Source organism: Rhinopithecus roxellana, chromosome 13 (genome assembly GCF_007565055.1).
Source record: "Rhinopithecus roxellana isolate Shanxi Qingling chromosome 13, ASM756505v1, whole genome shotgun sequence".
Classification (NCBI taxonomy): Eukaryota; Metazoa; Chordata; class Mammalia; order Primates; family Cercopithecidae; genus Rhinopithecus; species Rhinopithecus roxellana.
Window position 1 is genome coordinate 19,099,070 of NC_044561.1, and position 20,370 is coordinate 19,119,439.

Here is a 20,370-nt window from a genome sequence, read left to right on the forward strand (position 1 = left end):
CTGCCTCAGCCTCCCGAGTAGCTGGGACTACAGGCGCCCGCCACCTCGCCCGGCTAGTTTTTTGTATTTTTTAGTAGAGACGGGGTTTCACCGTGTTAGCCAGGATGATCTCGATCTCCTGACCTCGTGATCCGCCCGTCTCGGCCTCCCAAAGTGCTGGGATTACAGGCTTGAGCCACCGCGCCCGGCCCTGTGTAGCTTTTTCTATTTAAGCTAGAACGAGGTTACCAGGAAGAGAAGAGCCCATATTCTCCCAGACAGAATGAGCTGTACAAAGACCTGGAGACAAAAGCACATGTCATGCCATGTGTGGAGGATAGCTGATAATTTCATACACTTAGAATAGAAAGTGTAGGGATACCAATGGCTAGCAAAGGGGCTGACCAGCACCTGATAAAACTGTGAAAGCTCTTTTGGGCCACCCTTCTAAGAGCACATTCTACTTTGTCACTGGCCTGCCAGAGTCAAACCTAGTCCTTTAGGTGAGGACTTACCTAACGGAAATATAGAAAGGAAAAAAGGAAAGAGGGAAGGAAGGAAAGAGTAAAAAAAAAAAAAAAAAAAAAAAAACCCTGAAAAATCATCCCCTCATGTTTCTGGTCTCTTAAAATCTTCCATATTCTAATATACAAACCCAAAATTTAACGTAAAAACACCGTATAATTTTATGTTCTCAAACTAAAAATAGTTCATAAAATAAACTATAAAGAGGGCTAAAAAAGTAAGTGTTATTTATATTTTGATGGAAGTTTCTTTCTCCTTCATCTTTCAAAGAACCAGTTTCTCTTCCCACGTCTTTGTGAAATACAAATTACCTCACAAGTAATTACTTTTCATCTGAGTATGCCTAAATCTGGAGATTGGTGTTGATAGTAGCTGCAGGTGGAGAGGCTCAAATTATTTTTCAAATTAAAGGGAATTTTTGGAATCAAGCCTGTAGGTTGACATTCTATTCTGGTTATTAGACACTTTACCCCATTATGTTATGGCTCCTTGTTTAATGATCGAGGTGAAATCATGTTGCTGAAACATGATAGACAGACACACTGAAGGTCTTGCATAGCACTCCTAGCCATATTCTGAACTTCAGTGTTCTGGGTTCAGACAGCCTGGAGCTACCACTTCTCCTACCTCTATTCCTTTGCCTCTGCCTATGCCTCCCTGAAGAATGTTAGAAAGGCTATCTGTGTTTTGTGTTCAGCATGAGTTGACCCAGGGTTTTCTTTCACAGGGAGCCTTCTGGGGACTGATCCTAGGATTTCTGGTTGGGATTTCACGTATGATTACTGAGTTTGCTTATGGAACCGGGAGCTGCGTAGAGCCCAGCAACTGTCCCACGATTATCTGTGGGGTGCACTACTTGTACTTTGCCATTATCCTCTTTGCCATTTCTGTCATCACCATCGTGGTCATCTCCCTCCTCACCAAACCCATTCCGGACGTGCATGTGAGTAACCATTTAGGGGATCTGTCCTTGTTTCATGTTCATACTGCAGTGTTCTTTAATTTTTAAAAATCTTTTAATCATTATGGGTACATAATAGTTGGATGTAATTATGGGGTACATGCAATGTTTTGATACAGATACCCAGATTTGATCAAATCTGGGTAATTGGGGTGTCCATTGCCTCAAGCATTTATCATTTCTTTGTGTTAGGAACATTCCAATTCCACTCTTAGTTATTTTAAAATGTAGAATATGGTGGCTCCTGCCTGTAATCCCAGCACTTTGGGAGGCCAAGGTGGGAGGATCGCTTGAGTCCAGGAGTTTGAGACCACCCTGACAACATAGTGAGACTCTGCCTTTCAATTGTATGCATATGATAAATTAAGTATAGCTACCCTATTGTGCTACCAACTACTAGATCTTCATTCATTCTAACAATTTCTGCACCCATTAACCATCTCCATTCTGTCCTCCATCCACTGCTACCCTTCCTGGTCTCTGGTAACCATCAATCTACTCTCTATCTCCATGAGTTCGGCTTTTAAACTCCCATATATGAGTGAGAACATGAGAAATTTGCCTTTCTATGCCTGGCTTATTTTACTTAACATAATGGCCTCCAGTTCCATCCATATTGTTGCAAATACAGGATCTCATTCTTTTTATGGTGCAATAAAACTCTATTGTATATTTTTACATTTTCTTTATCCATTAATTTGTCAATGGATACTTAGATTGATTCCATATCTTGGCTATTGTGAATAGTGCTGTAGTAAATATAGGAGTACAGGTATCTCTTTGATATACTGGTTTACTTTCTTTTGGATATATATCTAGTAGTAGAATTGCTGGATCATATGGTGGCTCTATTTTTAGTTTTTTGAGGAACTTCCATAGTGTTCTTCATTGTGGCTGTACTAATTTACATTCTCACCAACAGTGTTTGAGGGTTCCCCTTTTCCCCCAACCTCATCAGCATTCATTATTGCCTTTTTGATAAAAGCCATTTTAAATGGGGTGAGATGATACCTCATTATAGTTTGATTTGCATACTTCTGATGATTAGTGATGTTGACATGCCACAACATGCTTGGTTGGCCTCAGCAAAATTATACATCTTACATTCACATTCACATGATTTGCCACTGGTTTCATGTGGAAGGATACATGCCAGGAAACATGGTGTGCCAGCAGGCTGATATCAAGCCCATGTCTTTAGTTGGAGTCCTCACAGCTGTACACCCTTTATTCCAGGACTTATTCTCTGAAACCTGCTCCCCAAGTGACGGCTCAGGTGCACAAGATCACATGGGTGGTACAGGGCTACCTGGCTTAGAAGCCTATATTTTAAATAGAAACTGGTATTTCTTTTGACAGTCCTGTGGTCAAAGCTTTCAAAGGTCCCAGCAAAGCACATACCTAGTTACAAAAATCAGTCTACTCAGGGATATCCATAATATAGTTTGCCTCTTGATTTTTTTCCAAATTAATCCACCAAAAATTGACCATAGGATGTAAAACATTTCTAACAACATCAAAGTCTAATTGATTCAAGACTTCAAAAGTTGCAATTACTCTTCTTTAACTCTAGATGCCCCCATTGGTTTAGAATTCATTCATGCTCTCCCAATTTAGATAAAGATGACCAATTATGAGCCATTTTTATTAGTAGTCCGGTAACCCAACACAGATTTCCAGGTTTCCAAGGGAACAGAGCCAGAAAGTTAACCCAAGGTCATATTTATTCCTAGAGAAATCAGAAGGATTTTGTTAATCCTTTCCTTTACTCATGCATGCCCATACAAGTGCCTGTGGAATCCCTAAGAGACCTTCAACTTCATTGCCAAATTTTTAAGAGCTGTGACAAACCTAATGTTAAACAAAGGCTGCTTTTATAGTGGCAGAACTGCATCACATCTATTGGCTGGACCTGTCACATGCTTTCTTTGTGTGGTATCAACTGCTTCCTCATGTCTCAAGTCTTTGAAAGTATCATACCCCAAACACATTTCTAGTTCATGCCCTAGACCAAGTTCATGCTCTAGATGAAGTTTTTGGTTCATGCTCTTAACTCTGTCAATAAAAAGTGTGCCTTCAGCTCTGCTGTATTCTATTAAGGCTCATGATTCTAGATTCTCATCCACATAATGTGACATAGTGCAAAAATCTAAACTTACACTCCTAACCTGGAGAAATGGCTTCTTACTGCCAGTGCTAAAAGGAACAAATTATTTATCACACACATAAAAGAGTTCATTCAACAAGCATTTCTATATGAGGCAGTCTTTTGGCTCTGAATATGCAAATATCATACAGGCTAGTGTATACATGTATATTACTTTCATCTAAGTTACCAATGTTTTTAGAGATAATGTTATGGATGGAAATGTTGTGTATGTTCTTCTTAGTACTGGGAGGCCACATTCCCTTCCCTTCCTTGATGTACATCTCTTTGCCACCCCCCAACTTCTTGTCCCAAGATGCTATTTGGATCTTTCTGTTGACCTGTTCTGCCTTCTCTGCAGCTCTACCGTCTGTGTTGGAGCCTGCGCAACAGCAAAGAGGAGCGTATTGACCTGGATGCAGAAGAGAACATCCAAGAAGTCCCTAAGGAGACCATTGAAATAGGTGATTTATGACCCAGAGCAGATCCTAAACCATAAAAATTACTCCTACAGCAACAAGACAACTTTACTGAAGCCCTTCCCTAAATGACTTTAACAGAGCTCAGATGTCCCCCCTCCAGGGCAGTGAGGAGCAAGGTGGGGATGAGATGGATAAGTGGGTTTGAGGAAGTTAACTCTGAGTTCAAGGGGAGGAAAGGGTACAGAATCATTCAAGCTCCCTGACCCCTCATATTTAAAAAAAATTTTGTGGGTATGTAGTAGGTGTATATATTTATGAGGTACATGGGGTATTTTGATGCAGGCATGACAAGCACATAATGGAGAACGGGGTATCCACGCCCTCAAGAATTTATCCTTTGAGTTGCAAACAATCCAGTTGCACTCTTAATTTTTTTTTTTTTTGAGACTGATTTTCACTCTTGTTGCCCAGGCTGGAGTGCAATGGCGCAATCTCAGCTCACTGCAACCTCTGCCTCCTGGGTTCAAGCGATTCTCCTGCCTCAGCCTCCTGAGTAGCTGGGAATACAGGCATGCACCACCATGCCTGGCTAATTTTGTATGTTTTTAGTAGAGATGGAGTTTCTCCATGTTGGTCAGGCTGGTCTCGAACTCCTGACCTGAGGTGATCTGCCCGCCTTGGCCTCCCAAAGTACTGGGATTACAGGCATGAGCCACCACACCCGGCCTTGCACTCTTAATTTTAAAATGCACAATTAAATTTTCATTGACTATAATCACCCTGTTGTGCTATCAAATAGTAGGTTAGTCATTCTTTCTATTTTTTTGTTGTACCCATTAACCATCCCTACCTCATCCCCAGATCCCCACTACCCTTCCCAGCCTCTGGAAACCATCTTTCTACTCTCTATGTCCATGAGTTCAATTGTTTTGATTTTTAGATATCACAAATAAGTGAGAACATGAGATGTTTGTCTTACTGTGACTGGCTTATTTCACTTAACATAATGATCTTCAGTTCCATCCATGTTGTTGCAGATGACAAGGTCTCATTCTTTCTTTGTGGCTGAATAGTATTCCATTGTATATATGTACCCATTTTCTTTATCCATTCATCTGTTGATGGACACTTAGGTTGCTTCCAAATCTTAGCCATTGTAAACAGTGCTGCAACAAACATGGGAGTGCAGATATCTCTTCAATATACTAATTTCCTTTCTTTTGGGTATATACCCAGCAGTGGGACTGATGCATCATATGGTAGCTGTATTTTTAGTTTCTTGAGGAACCTCCAAACTGTTCTCCATACTGGTCATACTAAGTTTCATTCCCACCAATAGTGTACGTCCTCACCAGCGTTTGTTATTGCCTGTCTTTTGGATATAAGCCGTTTTAACTGTGATGAGATGATGTATCATTGTAGTTTTGATTTGCATTTCTATGATTGATTAATGATGTTGAGCACCTTTTTAAGTGCCTGCTTGCCATTTATATATCATCTTTTGAGAAATGTCTATTCAAATCTTTTGACCATTTTTGATTGGATTCTCACCCCTCATATTTGACAGCACTCAGTGAGTAAGTGTGGGTGAGGAACTTGCCACCCTGCCTTGATTTGAGGAATGGCAGGGGATAAGAGAAGAGTTGGAGCTCTTCTGACATAGCCTGTGAACTAAGGGCAGATGGAACCAAAGCTATGGTCAGTTCTAGTGACATCAAGATGAGGGGATAGAGGCTCTTGGGATCTTCTGTCATACTGGCTTACAATATCAAATGTAGAAAATCAAATTTCTCTGGAAGACCAATGAAATAATGCTTAGTCAGTGCCTAGAGACTTATCCTGTAAGTTAACACTTTCTTCTACTTCAGTATTGCAAATTTTCCTCTACGTGGGAAACGTGCACACGTGGAGGATGGTTGTGGAGGTTTGTGGTGTGCAGAGCTATGGGGGCTCAAGGTCATACGTGCTTTACCTGGTGCTGGGCTGGAGGCCTGGAGGATGGTTATGGAGGTGTGTGGTGTGCAGAACTGTGGGGGCTCAAGGTCATATGTGCTTTACCTGGTGCTGGGCTGGAGGCCTCATCACTCTATCTGAAGGAGAGCACAGGTGTGTGTAGCTCAGAACAAGTTCTTTTTTTTTTTTTTGAGACGGAGTCTCGCTCTGTCACCCAGGCTGGAGTGCTGTGGCCGGATCTCAGCTCACTGCAAGCTCCGCCTCCCGGGTTCACGCCATTCTCCTGTCTCAGCCTCCCAGGTAGCTGGGACTACGTCGCCCGGCTAGTTTTTTGTAGTTTTTAGTAGAGACGGGGTTTCACCGTGTTAGCCAGGATGGTCTCGATCTCCTGACCTCGTGATCCACCCGACTCAGCCTCCCAAAGTGCTGGGATTACAGGCTTGAGCCCTCTGAATCTGGCCATCAGGAATACCATAGAATCCTAACTCGGGAAAGAGCCCTAGAGATAATTTGGTCTTATCACCTCATTTTATAGACATGTAAATTGAGGCTTAGGGAGGGAGAGGATGTGCCTAAGGTCTCAGCTTTGTTACAGCCTGCTCTTGATCTTCGAGGACCTTTCAATTCTCAAACTTGTGATGCTGCAAATACTGGAGGGAGCCTGGAGCCTCAGGAGCTGGCCACGGTGCTGAAAGCAGCCCCTTCCTGCTTCCTTGGAGCAAGCGGGCAGGAACATGCCCTCTACTTCTCCTACCTCCAAAAATATCTCCACACTGTGTGAGAATATCATAGATTTTAAAGGGACATGGATTAGGAGTATTTTGAGTGTCAAAAAGTCTTATTATGGAAGAAGAGATTATTTTTATGCCAGAGGGCAGACTTAACACTGGTGGGTGAAAAGAATTCATCCAATTTTAACTCAGAGTAAGGAGGCAGGATAGTGCAGAGACAGACTGTGAGATTCGGAATCAGGAAGAACTGGGATTGAATCATGAATTCTCTTCCTACTACTCTGGGAAAGTGATTACATTGTTCTAAAGCTCAGATTTGTCATATAAAAGTACTCTAAATGAAAACTCATGCCTCTTATGCTCTGCTCTAAGAATTGGCTCTAATTACCACCATCATGATTGCTTTGAAGGAAGAGTTCTCTAATTGAGTCGGTCTGGACAGGGATGAGCAGTATGTGTACATCTGTCAAGGATTCTGTAGAGGGAACTTCCATACTGGCTGGAGATTTGACTTGGTGACTTCTGAAGTTCATGGCAGCACTCAAATTCTGTTGTGTCTTCAAGAACTTAGGGTGAAATCAGACTGAACACCCTACCCTATTAAAGCACAATAAACTAAGCTCTCTTGAGGGCTTTTACAGACCATAAGTGTCACATTCACCATGTGAATGTGACAGCAACACAAGGAAGCTTTGCAGGTGCATGATTGTCCCTTTATTATCATCATCCTCACCACCACCACCACCACCACCACCACCGTCATCATCATCATTGATAACGGTATGATCATAACATATTTTAATTGCAGACACTTTAGTGATTCATTTCAGCACTACATCATCCTCTTAAGGCAGATAATGCAAGTACAATTCTTCCAATTTTCCTGCCTTTCCAGAACAGGAAAATGTGACACAGAGAATTTCCTAAGAACATAAAACTTTTTTTTTTTTTTTTTTTTTTTTTTTTTTTTTTTTTTTTTTTTTGAGACAGAGTCTTACTCTGTCACCCAGGCTGGAGTGCAGTGGTGCAATCTCGGCTCACTGCAAGCTCCACCTCCCAGATTCACACCATTCTCCTACCTCAGCCTCCCGAGTAGCTGGGACTACAGTCGCCCGCCACCACGCCCGGCTAATTTTTTGATATTTTTTTTAGTAGAGATGGGGTTTCACCATGTTAGCCGGGATGGTCTCAATCTCCTGACTCGTGATCCACCCACCTCAGCCTCCCAAAGTGTTGGGATTACAGGCGTAACCCACTGCGCCCGGTTGGCCATTCAACTTTTTATTGATCCAGAAAGCCATGTATTTCTCACTTGAGGTGGTCAGTGATCCTAGCCTCTTAACTCCTTCTTCCCCACTCTTCTATTTTGGTGGAGTGAGTCAAAGGGGAGAGGTGTGAGTGTGTGAGACAAAAGAGAGAATGGAAAGAGACTTACACTTTTTGACATCTACTGTGTCAAGGGACACAGATTAGGAGTATTTTGAGTGTCAGAAGGTCTCACTGTGGTAGAGGCTCTACCACAATAAGAGCTAGAGGCTCTCTCATTAAATCATTAAATTCTTCATTAGTACAATGAAGAAGGTATTATTTATCCAATTCTTCTGATACCTGAAGATAAGGGAGGTGAATTAACAAGACCATAAAGCTAGGTTTTGGCCCCAATTCTGACTCATGTGTGAATTTGGTCACTGGGATTCTTTCCAGTTCTAAAATTCTGTGACATTTTAAAGCTAAAATTCTGTGATGTTTTAAAGCTAAAATTCTGTGAAGCTGGGCATGACCTACATCTGTAATCCCAACACTTTGGGATGCTGAGGTGACAGGATTGCTTGAGTCCAGGAGTTCAAGACCAGCCTGGGCAACGTACTGAGACACTCTACAAAAAAATATTTTAACTGGGCATGGTGGCACGCACCTGTAGTCCCAGCTTAGTTACTAAGGAGACTGAGTTGGGGGGGATCATTCAAACCCAGGAGTTCATGGCTGTAGTGAGCTATGATTGCCCCACTGCACTCCAGCCTGGGCAACAGGCCAAGACTCTCTCTCTTAAAAAATAAAGATAAAGTTCAGTGACTTGTAAAAATGGGAAAGTGCTTTGCAGGGTCTGTGACTGTGGTGCTGAAAACACAGTGGGCTTGATCTCTTATCTAGTGAGTGGCAGAGTGGGCATTTGAAACCAGGTTTGTCTACCTCCAGGGCCACACCTGGTCAGAGGAGGGAATCAGTTCCCTTGGTGGGTATTCAATTTGAGCATCAGGGCCAGGTGTGGACAGTTTGACTAAACAGTGTTGATATGTGACATTAGATCCTAAGCCCAGGAGGTATTGCTCATTGCTGCACTGCATCAGGAGCTGTTCAGACCAATTCTTATCACCTGGCTAGGTCTGTTGTGAAGCCTTAGGACTGACAGATGTAATGAAAGCACTCCTGAGTCATGCCAGCCAGCCAGATTGCTTTCTGGTGATGTAGTGAACAGATACGAGATTTTGTGTTTCAGAGTTGAGTTTCCCTTCCTATGGCACAATTCCCCAGTCTATTATTAATATGCCTTTATTATAAACTATTATTTGATCTGACTGTTCCAAATCAAAATGAATTTGCACTGGGCCTGACAGAGATAAAACTTAGGCTGGCTGATCCTAAGGATGTAGACAGTAAGATCGTTTTGTCATTAAGTTTATCGGAACATTTTCTACCGTTTTCATTCCTTAAAACAAGAAAATATGGGGGAAATTTTGGGAAATTTCTCATTTTTGGGAAATTTCTGCAGAATAGCAGATACGTCATGGTATGGCATCTCCTCTGGAAACTTTTCTAGTCCGTCCTCCTTCTGTGTCCAATAATTCTTCTATGCCTTTGCCCAGACACAGAAGTTCCTGAGAAGAAAAAAGGATTCTTCAGGAGAGCCTATGACCTATTTTGTGGGCTGGAGCAGCAGAGTGCACCCAAGATGACTGAGGAAGAGGAGAAAGCCATGAAGATGAAGATGACGGACACCTCTGAGAAGCCTTTGTGGAGGACAGTGACGAATGTCAATGGCATCATCCTGCTGACCGTGGCTGTCTTTTGTCATGCATATTTTGCTTGAGTCCTACCTTTTGCTGTAGATTCACCATGGCTGGACTCTTCCTCACCTCCCTTTAGTCTCGTCCTGTGGTGTTGAAGGGAAACCAGCCAGTTGTAAATTTTGCCCAGGTGGATAAATGTGTACATGTGTAATTATAGGCTAGCTAGAAGAAAATCACTAGTTTGCTGTTAACTTATGCATTTGAAACCAGTGTGATGCAGCCATCTGTACCTACTGGAGCTGCAGAAGGACAGTCCACTCAGTCACATGCAGAAAAAGACAGACCAAGAATCAGAAGCCATATGATGTCTGATGTGAGTCTGTCTCAGGTACGGGTGTCAATGTGGTTTGTAATCCTTGAATATTGTTTTAAGAACTTTGGTCTCCCTGGTTCCTGCCACTTTTCCTGTCCATCCTCCTCCCCATTTTTTTTTAAAAAGAAAACTATTTTCCCCCGTCATATCCCTCTCGAGTTTTGCCTGGACTTTCCCTCTCAAGTGTGTCAATTGGATAAACTGAGGAATGCATGGAAGCTGAGGATGGAGCTTGATGGGCTCCCTGTCCTGGGTGTTTGCTCTTTGAAGTAGAGGCCTGAGGAAGTTAGTACTTCCACAAAAGGGAGGGACTCGGGTCCCAGCCTCAAGCTAGTTGGGGAGGCAGATAGCCTGAGTCCAGGGGATTTTCTGGGCTTCTTAAAATGTCCATTGTGAGTTCCCTGTGTTTGGGATTCCACTCATTTTGGCATTCACAGTGCCTGGAATGTCTTAGCTTTTCAGCAATGCTTGTTGAATAAATGAATGACACAGGCATTTATTTATAAATCTTTGCTTTCTTTTTACATAAGCCTGGCCCTTAGTTAACCTTTTTGTGGCTACACAAAGTATGCCCACTGGTTACTAATGACTTGGGATGCATTTGTCAAACTGATTATATCAGTTTTCTAGGGGTGTCATAACAAAGTAGCACAGACCAGATGGCTCAAGCAGCAGACATTTATGTTTTCACAGTTCTAGCGGCTAGAAGTTGGAGCCCAAGGTGTCAGCAGGGTTGGTTTTTTCTGAGGCCTCTCTCCTTGGCTTGCAGGTGGTCATATCTCACTCTGTCTTCCATAGCCTTCCTTTTGTGTCCTAAAGCTACTCTCTTATAAGGACATCAGTCATATTGGATTAGGACCCACTCTTCATTTTAGTCACCTCTTTAAAGCCCCTACCTCCAATACAGTCACACTGTGAGAAACTGAGAGTTAGGAATTCAGCAAGTGAGTCTTGAGGAGATAGATATTAAACAAACCCACAACACAGATAAAGTATGCATTTTGGAGATTTCCAAGCCAGAGGCTCCCGTTAAAAAGGTAAACTGAGGCAGATATTTTGCAGCAAAAGGAAATAGAATTATAAACTGAACATACGTGGGTGAGGCAAGGCGGCGGGGACAAGGCCTTTGGGTAGGCTGATCACGGTTTTTCAGCAATAAATCATTGGGAATGCGTTTGTTGCTCCCAGGACCCTGGCACCTTGACTCCGGGACCATAGCACGTCCACAAATACAAGTAAAGCCCAGCACTCTGATTTGCACTTATGCCAATCTGAAATATCTGGTGTTTAGTTTGATTTTTTGAGTGCAGGTTCATTCAAGGACCAGCCTTCCCTTGTGCTCAGGGTGAAGTAGAACCAGAAAACATTATTATCCATTCCCAGAAGTCTTGGAAGAGCCTTGGTAGAAAAGCAGAAGCTGCTTTGACTGTGAAAATATTCGATTCCTATCAGTTTTTGGTCAGAAGATATCCACCTAGACCAACCTGAGGAGAAGGCTCAGAGTGCAGATATACTCTGAGCAATGTGATCAATGTCCCTGAAGCTTCGTTTTTCATCTGAAAACAGAGATATAAATGCCTGACTCACAGATTTAAATGTTATACATTGATAGCATTTATCAATATAACATTTATTTAAATAAGTAGGTGCTCAATAGATGTTGGTCTTCTAACTTCCCATCCCCATTCCAAGGTCTTCAGAATTGAAGGAGAGATGTTGTATCACTGTTAGAAGGCTGCCTTGGGAAATTCTGCAGCAGGGAGGAGTGATTCTCAACCCCTACACCATGACTGCCAAGTTCCTCACTTTGGCTGAGTCCCTAAATCCCTCTGAACCTCAGGTTCCTCCAAGCACAATGCAGAATTCACAGAGCTGTTGTAAAGATCAGATGAGGTCAACTGATATTGCTTAAAAGGCCTGGTCCATAGAAGATGCCCAATAAACATTACTGCTTTCCCCCTCACCCTACTGACTGAAAAAATATTATACCCGTGAGACTGACTTTGAGGATCAGTGTGGGCGGGGGGTTGCGCATATCAATTATTTTATGAGTACCAAGCACAAAAGTCAAGCTGGTAAAATATCAGGCCTTGCCCCAGAAAGACAAATACCACATGATCTCACTGATATGTACAATCTTAAAAAGTCAAACTCAGAAGCAGAGAGTAGAATGATGGTTATCAAGGGCTGGGTGAGGGAGGGACTGGGGAGATGTTGGTCAAATGATACAAAGGTTTAGTTAGGTGGAATAAGTTCAGAAAATCAATTGTACAATATATCAATTATAGTTAACAGCAATATAACACATACTTGAAAATTGCTGTGAGTAGTGTAAGTGTTCTACCACAAAAAAAAAAAAATTTGCAGTAATAGATGTTAATTACCTTAATTTAGTCATTCCACAATATGTACATATATAAAAACATGTTGTATGCCATAAGTATATGTAATTATTATTTGTGAATTTAAAAAATAAAAATAATTTCCAAAACATGTGACAGGCATTGGACATGTAGAGGAGAGGCCAGAATTAAGCAGATGGGCCCTAAAAGTCAATGGAGTCAGATTTTTCTTTCCCTTGGTGCTATAACGTGCCTCAGCCATACCTACACACTTTTGGCTTCAGAAAAGACTTTTGGTCCTAACACAGCTCTACAAATCTCAAAGGAGGAACTGGGGAAAAGGTTTCTCCATTCTTCCAGTGTTGGTGAGGAAATGAAGCCCCTTTAGAAGTTAACTCTACATAGTGGTTTTCAAAATGTGATCTTCAGACCAGCAGCTGCAAAATCATCCGGGAACTTGTTAGACACGCACATTCTCAGGGCCTATTCCTCACCTACAAAGTCAAAAACGTCAGGGGAGGGGATGCGTCCCCCAAATCTGTGTTTCAACAAACCCTCCAGGGGTTCCGATGCAAGCTATAGTTTGAGAATCACTACTCTAAGCAGCCCTTGGTCTGGTTCTGAACTGCATGTTTGTGTGCTGCCAGCACTCTTATGTGAAGAAGGCCCCTTTATCAGATGGGTTTTTGCTACCAGTTTTCCAAGCATGAGATAAATGGTATTAAATTGCCTGTTTTTTCACTGAGTGGCTCTCAGGACTTCAAAAGCTGGCTGGTTTAAGGATGCAACTTGGGGCTCTAGGGCTGAATGGTACTTTTATCTGAGTCCCTTGGAGCCAGTCACACAACACTGGCCCCACTGAACTCATCCACACCTCCCTAATCCCATCCCCACCAAACTACCAAGACAATGCCACCTCACTGAAACAACTTCATCCGTCAGATTATAATTTGGAGGTTAGGTGAGATTGTCTTTGGACAGGATAGGAAGGATGTTAAGAAGCCCCTCTCTTCCAGGCAAGCACACTTAGGCTTTTCTCTTGAGGTTCACTTTTGTGAAGGAGGACAAGAAAACACAAGCTGCAGCACCTCTTTTAGGAGATGGTGACTTCAGCACTAGGAAAGAGTGTTCCAGTGAGTTCCAAAGTACGAATGTCACTGAGGAAACAGCAATGCCTGGCACAGCTATACACAAGCAAAGCAGTGCTCTCAGGTAGGTCAAAGGCCCCAGGACCAACTTCACTCTGTAGCGACAGAGGCCTGGCTTTGCATTTTGAGAGATTCCTTTTGAAATAGGCATCTATAAAGATTTTGCCTGATAAGGCATGATTTTTCAGTTCTATAAACTGAGGATTGATAAGCAGTCATTCAAACCCATATAGAATACCTTCTTCTTTTTTTTTTTTTTTTTTTTTTTTTGAGACAGGAGTCTTGCTCTGTTGCCCAGGCTGGAGTGCAACGGTATGATCTCGGTTCACTGCAACCTCCGCCTCCTGGGGTCAGCAGGGGTGATTCTCCTGCCTCAGCCTCCCAAGTAGCTGGGATTACAGGCATGTGCCACCATGCCTGGCTAATTTTTTGTATTTTTAGTACAGACAGTGTTTCACCGTGTTAGCCAGGACGGTCTCAATCTCCCGATGTCATGATCCACCCGCCTTGGACTCCCAAAGTGCTGGGGTTACAGGCGTGAGCCACTGCTCTCAGCCTAGAACACCATCTTCAATTTGAGGAAATGAATAGTGCCCCTGAAATTATTGTAGCATAATTTATCATTTGCTCACCGTAAGTAACTCAGTCTATTCTAACGGGGCATTGTACAGGCAGTTACTCACCTCATGTTTACTAGTGGCTCTGCAGTTGAAATAATCCCGAAACTTACCTATATTTTAAAAAATTGTTCAAGTTGCTAGATCCAATTATCAACTATCCTGGCCTCCTGCTTCCTGACTCATATCTTGTGCTAACTAAGCTCACCATAGATATATTTAGTATTTGTCTAAAATCTCTGGAGAACAGGGAATCAGGATGTTATGGGGTTTTAATGTTTTTATTTTTATCAAAGGAATACATTTTAATTTATGGGACTATAATGCAGGCTAATATAGCATCTGTATGGCATGTTTCGCATATGTAGCTCCCATCCCGTTTTCAAAGAGTCCTCATCACAACCACGAGGTAGGTAGATGCTACAAGCACCAAGGTCCTCATTTTTCAAAAAACCAAAATACACAGTTGAGACAAAATAATTTGCCAAAATATACACAGCAAATCATTGACAAAACCAGAAACCGAATCCAGGACAGTCTAGATATTATCCACTATCCACCCCTTCCAGTGGCTTTCCTTCCTCTCCCTTTCAAAACTCAAAACATAACACAAGCTTCATGTCAGATCCAGTCCTCCAGGGAATGCCAGCCATGTAAAATTCTTCTCTTTTGCCTCTCCTCTGCCTCACTTCAGGAGACTGAGAAGGCACTACAAATAGCGCTCTGTGGTTTCCTTCCTTCCATGAGAACAAGCCATCCCTTTACCTCGTGAACCATGTTTATACACAGGAACCACTCTCAGTTCTGAAACCAGCCAATACTAACATCATGATTTTTCCCATGGGATTATATTACAACATAATTGAGATTTCACAAGTGTAATTAAAAGAACTAATTAAATTTAAATGAAAGAATTTCCTCCTAAGAAAATGGTTCAACAAAGAGTACACATCTGTCAGCTAGAAGTGTTAGGTGCTAACACTTGGAACAGAGATCACCTACCCTAATCTTTGTCAAACTGATTAGATTCTGTTCTGTGTTTTCTTAAGATTCTGTATTTGTGCAGTTGGTATCAATTTATCACACGGCCAATGAATATATGTTTATTATTTTCTTGATTCTTGATGCTCTGGGATTTCGGTGATCTTGCAGACTCAGGGAAAGACTGCTTTTCCCAGGGAGGTCAAAGCAGCTTCTGCTTTTCTACCTTCAGATATTAAGGTCTGCTTTTCTATCTTACGGATAGTAAAGAGCTTGCCTGGGAGCGTGTCTTTCGTATACAAACCAACCAGTCCCAAGTCTATCGCCCCAAATCAACTCCATATCCAACTTCCACACACCAAGCCAGTATTTCCTCTGCACTGAATAATCCTAGGACCAGGCACAAGGCAACTAGAGACCAATTCAATAGCCCAAAGCCCACTGGAATTGTTCAAACTAGTCAATCCTAAACCATTTACTCTGCTGTGTTCTTCCTTTCCCAAGGAAACTCCAATTAAGGTGCTGGCCCATTCCTTTACTCTTTTCTGCCTTCTAACGACACCAGAGCTTTCCTTATGGCCCTGTGTGGCATATGACCGTGCCCTCTCTGGGATCTGAGAGTATAATAAACTTCATCCTTTCAGACCTTGTTCTCTCCTCCCGGGGCCATACCAACTTGACCATATCTTACCCAACACCTACATGCTTAGAACAAAATCCCTTCCACTTCCTATAGTTAGCTCAAAGGGCTGCAGGACACCATCAGCCTGTTGATCAGGAATTGCACCATCATTTCCTTAAAAGGCCATCCATCTCTTTCTCAACCTTTCTTCTGGCCCCTTTACCTTCTCTTATTCTCTCTTTGTGCCCATTCTTCTCCACCCATTCCTTATTTCCTGGTCCAGTTATTTTATGGACCTCAGTCTCTCCCTTCACTTTTCATCCCTTTCCTCCCCTATGCCCCGGAGCCCTCTGAAATTATGCAAACTAGCCAATCCTGTTTACCTTGCTTTATGCATTTCTTCCCACAAAACCATCATAAATGCCCTTGTCCATGTTTTTCTCCCATTCCCCTGCCTCCTGAGCAACCCTGGGGCTTCCCCATGTGGACTTTCGTGGTGTGGCGTGCCCCTTCGCCTGGGAACTGTAAATTACAAACTATCTTTTCAATGGCAATTGTCTTCTGATCTCTTGGCCTCACCATACCTCAATAATAGTAGAAACTGCATTAAAAAAAGAAGTGGAGTTCTCTATGCTTTTGAAGTTGGTATCAATTTAAAAGAGATTGTGGTAACTTTAGGATGTTAAATGGAATCCCCATGGTCATCACAAAGGATATATCTAAGAATATACATAAAATGAAACGAGAAAATAAAAAGTTTACTATAAAAAATCTAAACACAAAAGGTGACAGTAATGAGGGAAATCGACTAAAAAGGTATAATATACAGAAAACAAATAGCAAAATGGCAGAAATAAGTTCTCTCTGATCAGTAATTTGTTTGTATGTAAATGAATTACATCAAAAGGTAGAGATCATCAGAATGGGTAATAAAAACATGATTAAACCGTGTGTTATTCATGAAGCATCCACTTTAGATCCAAAGACACAAATAGACTGAAAGTGCAGGGATGGAAAAAGAGATTCCATGCCAATGATAACCAAAAGAGAGTTGAGCTATATCAGAAAAATTAGGGCTGGGCACGGTGCCTGAAGCCTGTAATCCCAGCACTTTGGGTGGCCGAGACAGGCGGATCACGAAGTCAGGAGATCGAGACCATCCTGGCTAACCCAGTGAAACCTCGTCTCTACTAAAAAATACAAAAAACTAGCTGGGTGAGGTGGCGGGCGCCCATAGTCCCAGCTACTCAGGAGGCTGAGGCAGGAGAATGGCGTGAACCCAGGGAGGCAGAGCTTGCAGTGAGCTGAGATCCGGCCACTGCACTCCAGCCTGGGCGACAGAGCGAGACTCCGTCTCAAAAAAAAAAAAAAAAAAAAAAAAATCAGAAAACAAGACCTTAAAATGACCAGCAAACAGTATAGTGGAACAAGCATAAAATGAAAGACGAGGAGACTGTTAGAGGGCACCTAGATGCTTTCAATGAGCCTATGTCTCCAGGGCCAGAGTAAGTACCTGTCAAGACAGCAAGACACTGTAGCTGGGATCCAGAAAGAGCACCTGAAGGATCTTTGGGAGATGAGTGAAGGGAAGGGTTAGGTGGCAGGGGATGCAGCAGAGTTCAGGTTTCCTGAGCGCCTAAAACGGTGACTTCAGCAATAGGGGATTCGGGTATTTATCGTCAGCAGTATTTGAGAAGAGCTGATTGTACAAACGACGTGTGATCACACAGAGAGCAGAGCTCCCTAGCAGTGGGTGTGTTCACCAAGAGGCAGCCAATTACAATCACCCTTATTCATGGAATTATTCATCTGACAGCTCAGAGAAATTAGGACATAGCATGTATCAAGGTTTCAGCATAGGTTTAGCAAGACTTTTCTTGATTTTGGGGGGTGCAAGACACAGAAATGAGGACTGCAGAATGTGGAAGTTGGGAGCAATTTTCAGTAGGTTTCATTGTAGGACCTGAGGGGGCAGATGATCCCCAGTGTGGGCAGTCACAGGGCTGTGCCTTTGTCATTCTCCCATTTAACATTCTGACTAACGCTTTAGGACGAGAAAGAACATCTGATTGTGCAATGGCAATGGCATTAACTGAGAGAGATGGTGAATATGAGTGACAACAGACTCACCACGCAGGATGCCTTCCACAGGCTGCAACATCAGAACATGGTCAAAGGTTAAATGTTTCAATCCTATTCAGAGGCCTCCAAATTAAACAGTTTATAAGTAATGTTAGAGAGATGTGGCTTGTTGTTCATTTGAAAGATCAGCAACAACATCCCCATAGAAAACAAACCTAGGGCTCTTGGAGAACCACGAGCTTCCTATACGCCAAAGGGGTGATGCGGCTGCTAGCAAAATGCGGGTAAATCTGGACTGTAAAAACAGTGGGGACAGCCGTCCAGAGGTCTGAGCACAGAGGGGCGGCCCTACTCTACATGCTTCCGGGCCCAGGTGGAGAGTTTCGTGGTTGGTTCTGGGTAATGTTTTTGAGGAGAGCCATGAGCAGACTCTGGACTCATGGCCAGGGGAAGTATGGGGGCATTTGTCCCACACAGGAAGACTTGGCTAGAGGTGGAGATGAGGAGGGTGCCTAGGAACTGTCTCTGGGAAAGAACTGCCATGGGTGAGAGGGAGCACTGTGGACTCCTGCTACAGGTTAAAGCCGGGTAAAAGCTATAGGAAGATTGACTGGTGGAGCCTAAGAAAAAAAATGTGTGAAAACCTCATGAATCAAGTCACGAAGTGGGAACCTCAGCAGGCACTGATCTTGTCATCTTTAGCAGTAATATAATTATTTATCACATGCCTAATAAGTACCCAGTACTGTGTTAGGAACTTTATATGCATTATCTTACTTAACGAGGGAGATAATTACATATAAAATGTTTAAAACAGTGTCTGGCACAGGTGAATGTGCACTATGCGTTAGCTGTTGTCATTATTGAATCTTCATAATAACCCTATGAAAGAGGAGCCATTATTGTCCCCATTTTACAGATGGAGAAAGTGAAGCTCAGGAAGTTAAGTGACTTACTCAAAGTTGCACCACTAATACTTAATAAGCCAGAACTTGAGGCCAGGGCTGCCCGACTCCAAAGCGCACCACTGTCCCTAAAGGGTAAAGAAGGACTCATATGTTTGGAGAGGATAGGAACAGAGGCTTCCTAAGCCTGTTGTTCATCTAAGACTCTGTTCTAAAACTGTGCCTCTTGTCCATCCTGGTCCCCTTTGTTAATAATTTGATTGTTTTTGAAGCCTCTAAATGAGAGGGGATTTTATCCCTGTTGCCAGTCTGTGTTTTTCTGGAGATCACCCAATTACAAGCAAAATGTCCCCTCTGTGATCATTCAGGACGTGTCCCACTGACCTGAATCAGTCTTCCACAGTTCTCAAACCACATGAGGAGTATGGATAGAGGAGGCTCCGGGTTCTGCTGGACTGCCCTAGGCTTGCCGTTGACTCTTGAAGGATTTAGTCACAGACTCTCCAGGCCAGACACTCTCCTCCCTGATAAACCAAAAGATCCAGATTCTCTTTAATCCAGTGGAGTGCCCTGGCCAGCTCATTTCACTTCTTGCTGGTCTGGACCTTCAGCAATGTTCTTTGCCTCATTAAGGCTGTCTGTTCAGTTCTATAAAGGCATCGTCAAGGAAAGGCAAGTGGAGCAGAGACAAATGCAGGAATTTGGAGTCAGACAGGACTGGGTTTGGGCCACCTCACTGCCTCTGCCAAGTATCATTAGGTACGCCATTTCATCAAGCTGGACCTTAGTCTCTTAATTTGCAAAACTGGGATCCTAACACCAATTTTTCAGGCAGATGTGAAGATTCAGATGATGCATACCAAGCCGTCTGGCATAGAGTAGGTAAGTGTTTAATAAATAGTAGCTATTGTTATTACTCAAGTTGTGTCACTAGAACACATCTGATGTTGAAACATAACTTTATGGTTTAAAAAACACGCCTTATGAAAAGGGACCTGTAACTTAGATTCATTCAGTTAGTCTTTTTTAGAGCCATCATTCATAACTTACCATTTTAAAAAAAGCAAAGAAATGAAAACAAATAATGTACTTCAAGAAAAAAATAGGCTACCAACTACTTGGTTGAAAGAAGCATTTCCATATAGGCACGAATGAGAAATAACATGGAAGATGTCTGCAAAGATGGTGTGTGTGAAAATATGTGTGAAACCATGGCACATAATTGCATCTCCACCCTGCCAGTTTCAATACTATATATTAGTTTGGTGCAAAAGTAATTGCGGTTTTGGCCACTACTTTCAGTGACAAAAACTGCAATTACTTTTTCACCAACTATATATATATATATGTTTGCGTGTGTATGTGTAGTTTGTTTTGTTTTAAAGAAGAAAGTAAGGTAAGACCTTGCTGCTGTTAGGAGTTAGAGTACAGGCAGGCATGGATAACAATCAAATTGGGAAAAGGGTGTTAAAAACTGGACCCAGTTCCTGGGAGGAGGCAGCTCTGGAGGGCAGATCTGAGCAGCTCTGGGTGGCAGGGTGTGTCAGCCCAATGAGGAAGGAGAGCAGACAGCAG

The 20,370-nt window shown here is 42.6% G+C and overlaps 1 protein-coding gene across 1 annotated transcript in view; it reads left to right on the forward strand.

The window, feature by feature from the left end:
• Positions 1–9,958, forward strand: part of SLC5A1 (solute carrier family 5 member 1) — a 74,298-nt gene extending 64,340 nt beyond the window's left edge. The window contains 3 exon segments of the mRNA XM_010360712.2: positions 1,232–1,447; positions 3,973–4,075; positions 9,582–9,958. Coding sequence (XP_010359014.2) covers positions 1,232–1,447; positions 3,973–4,075; positions 9,582–9,805 — 543 coding nt within the window. The 3' untranslated portion in view covers positions 9,806–9,958.
• Positions 9,959–20,370: the final 10,412 nt, after the last annotated feature.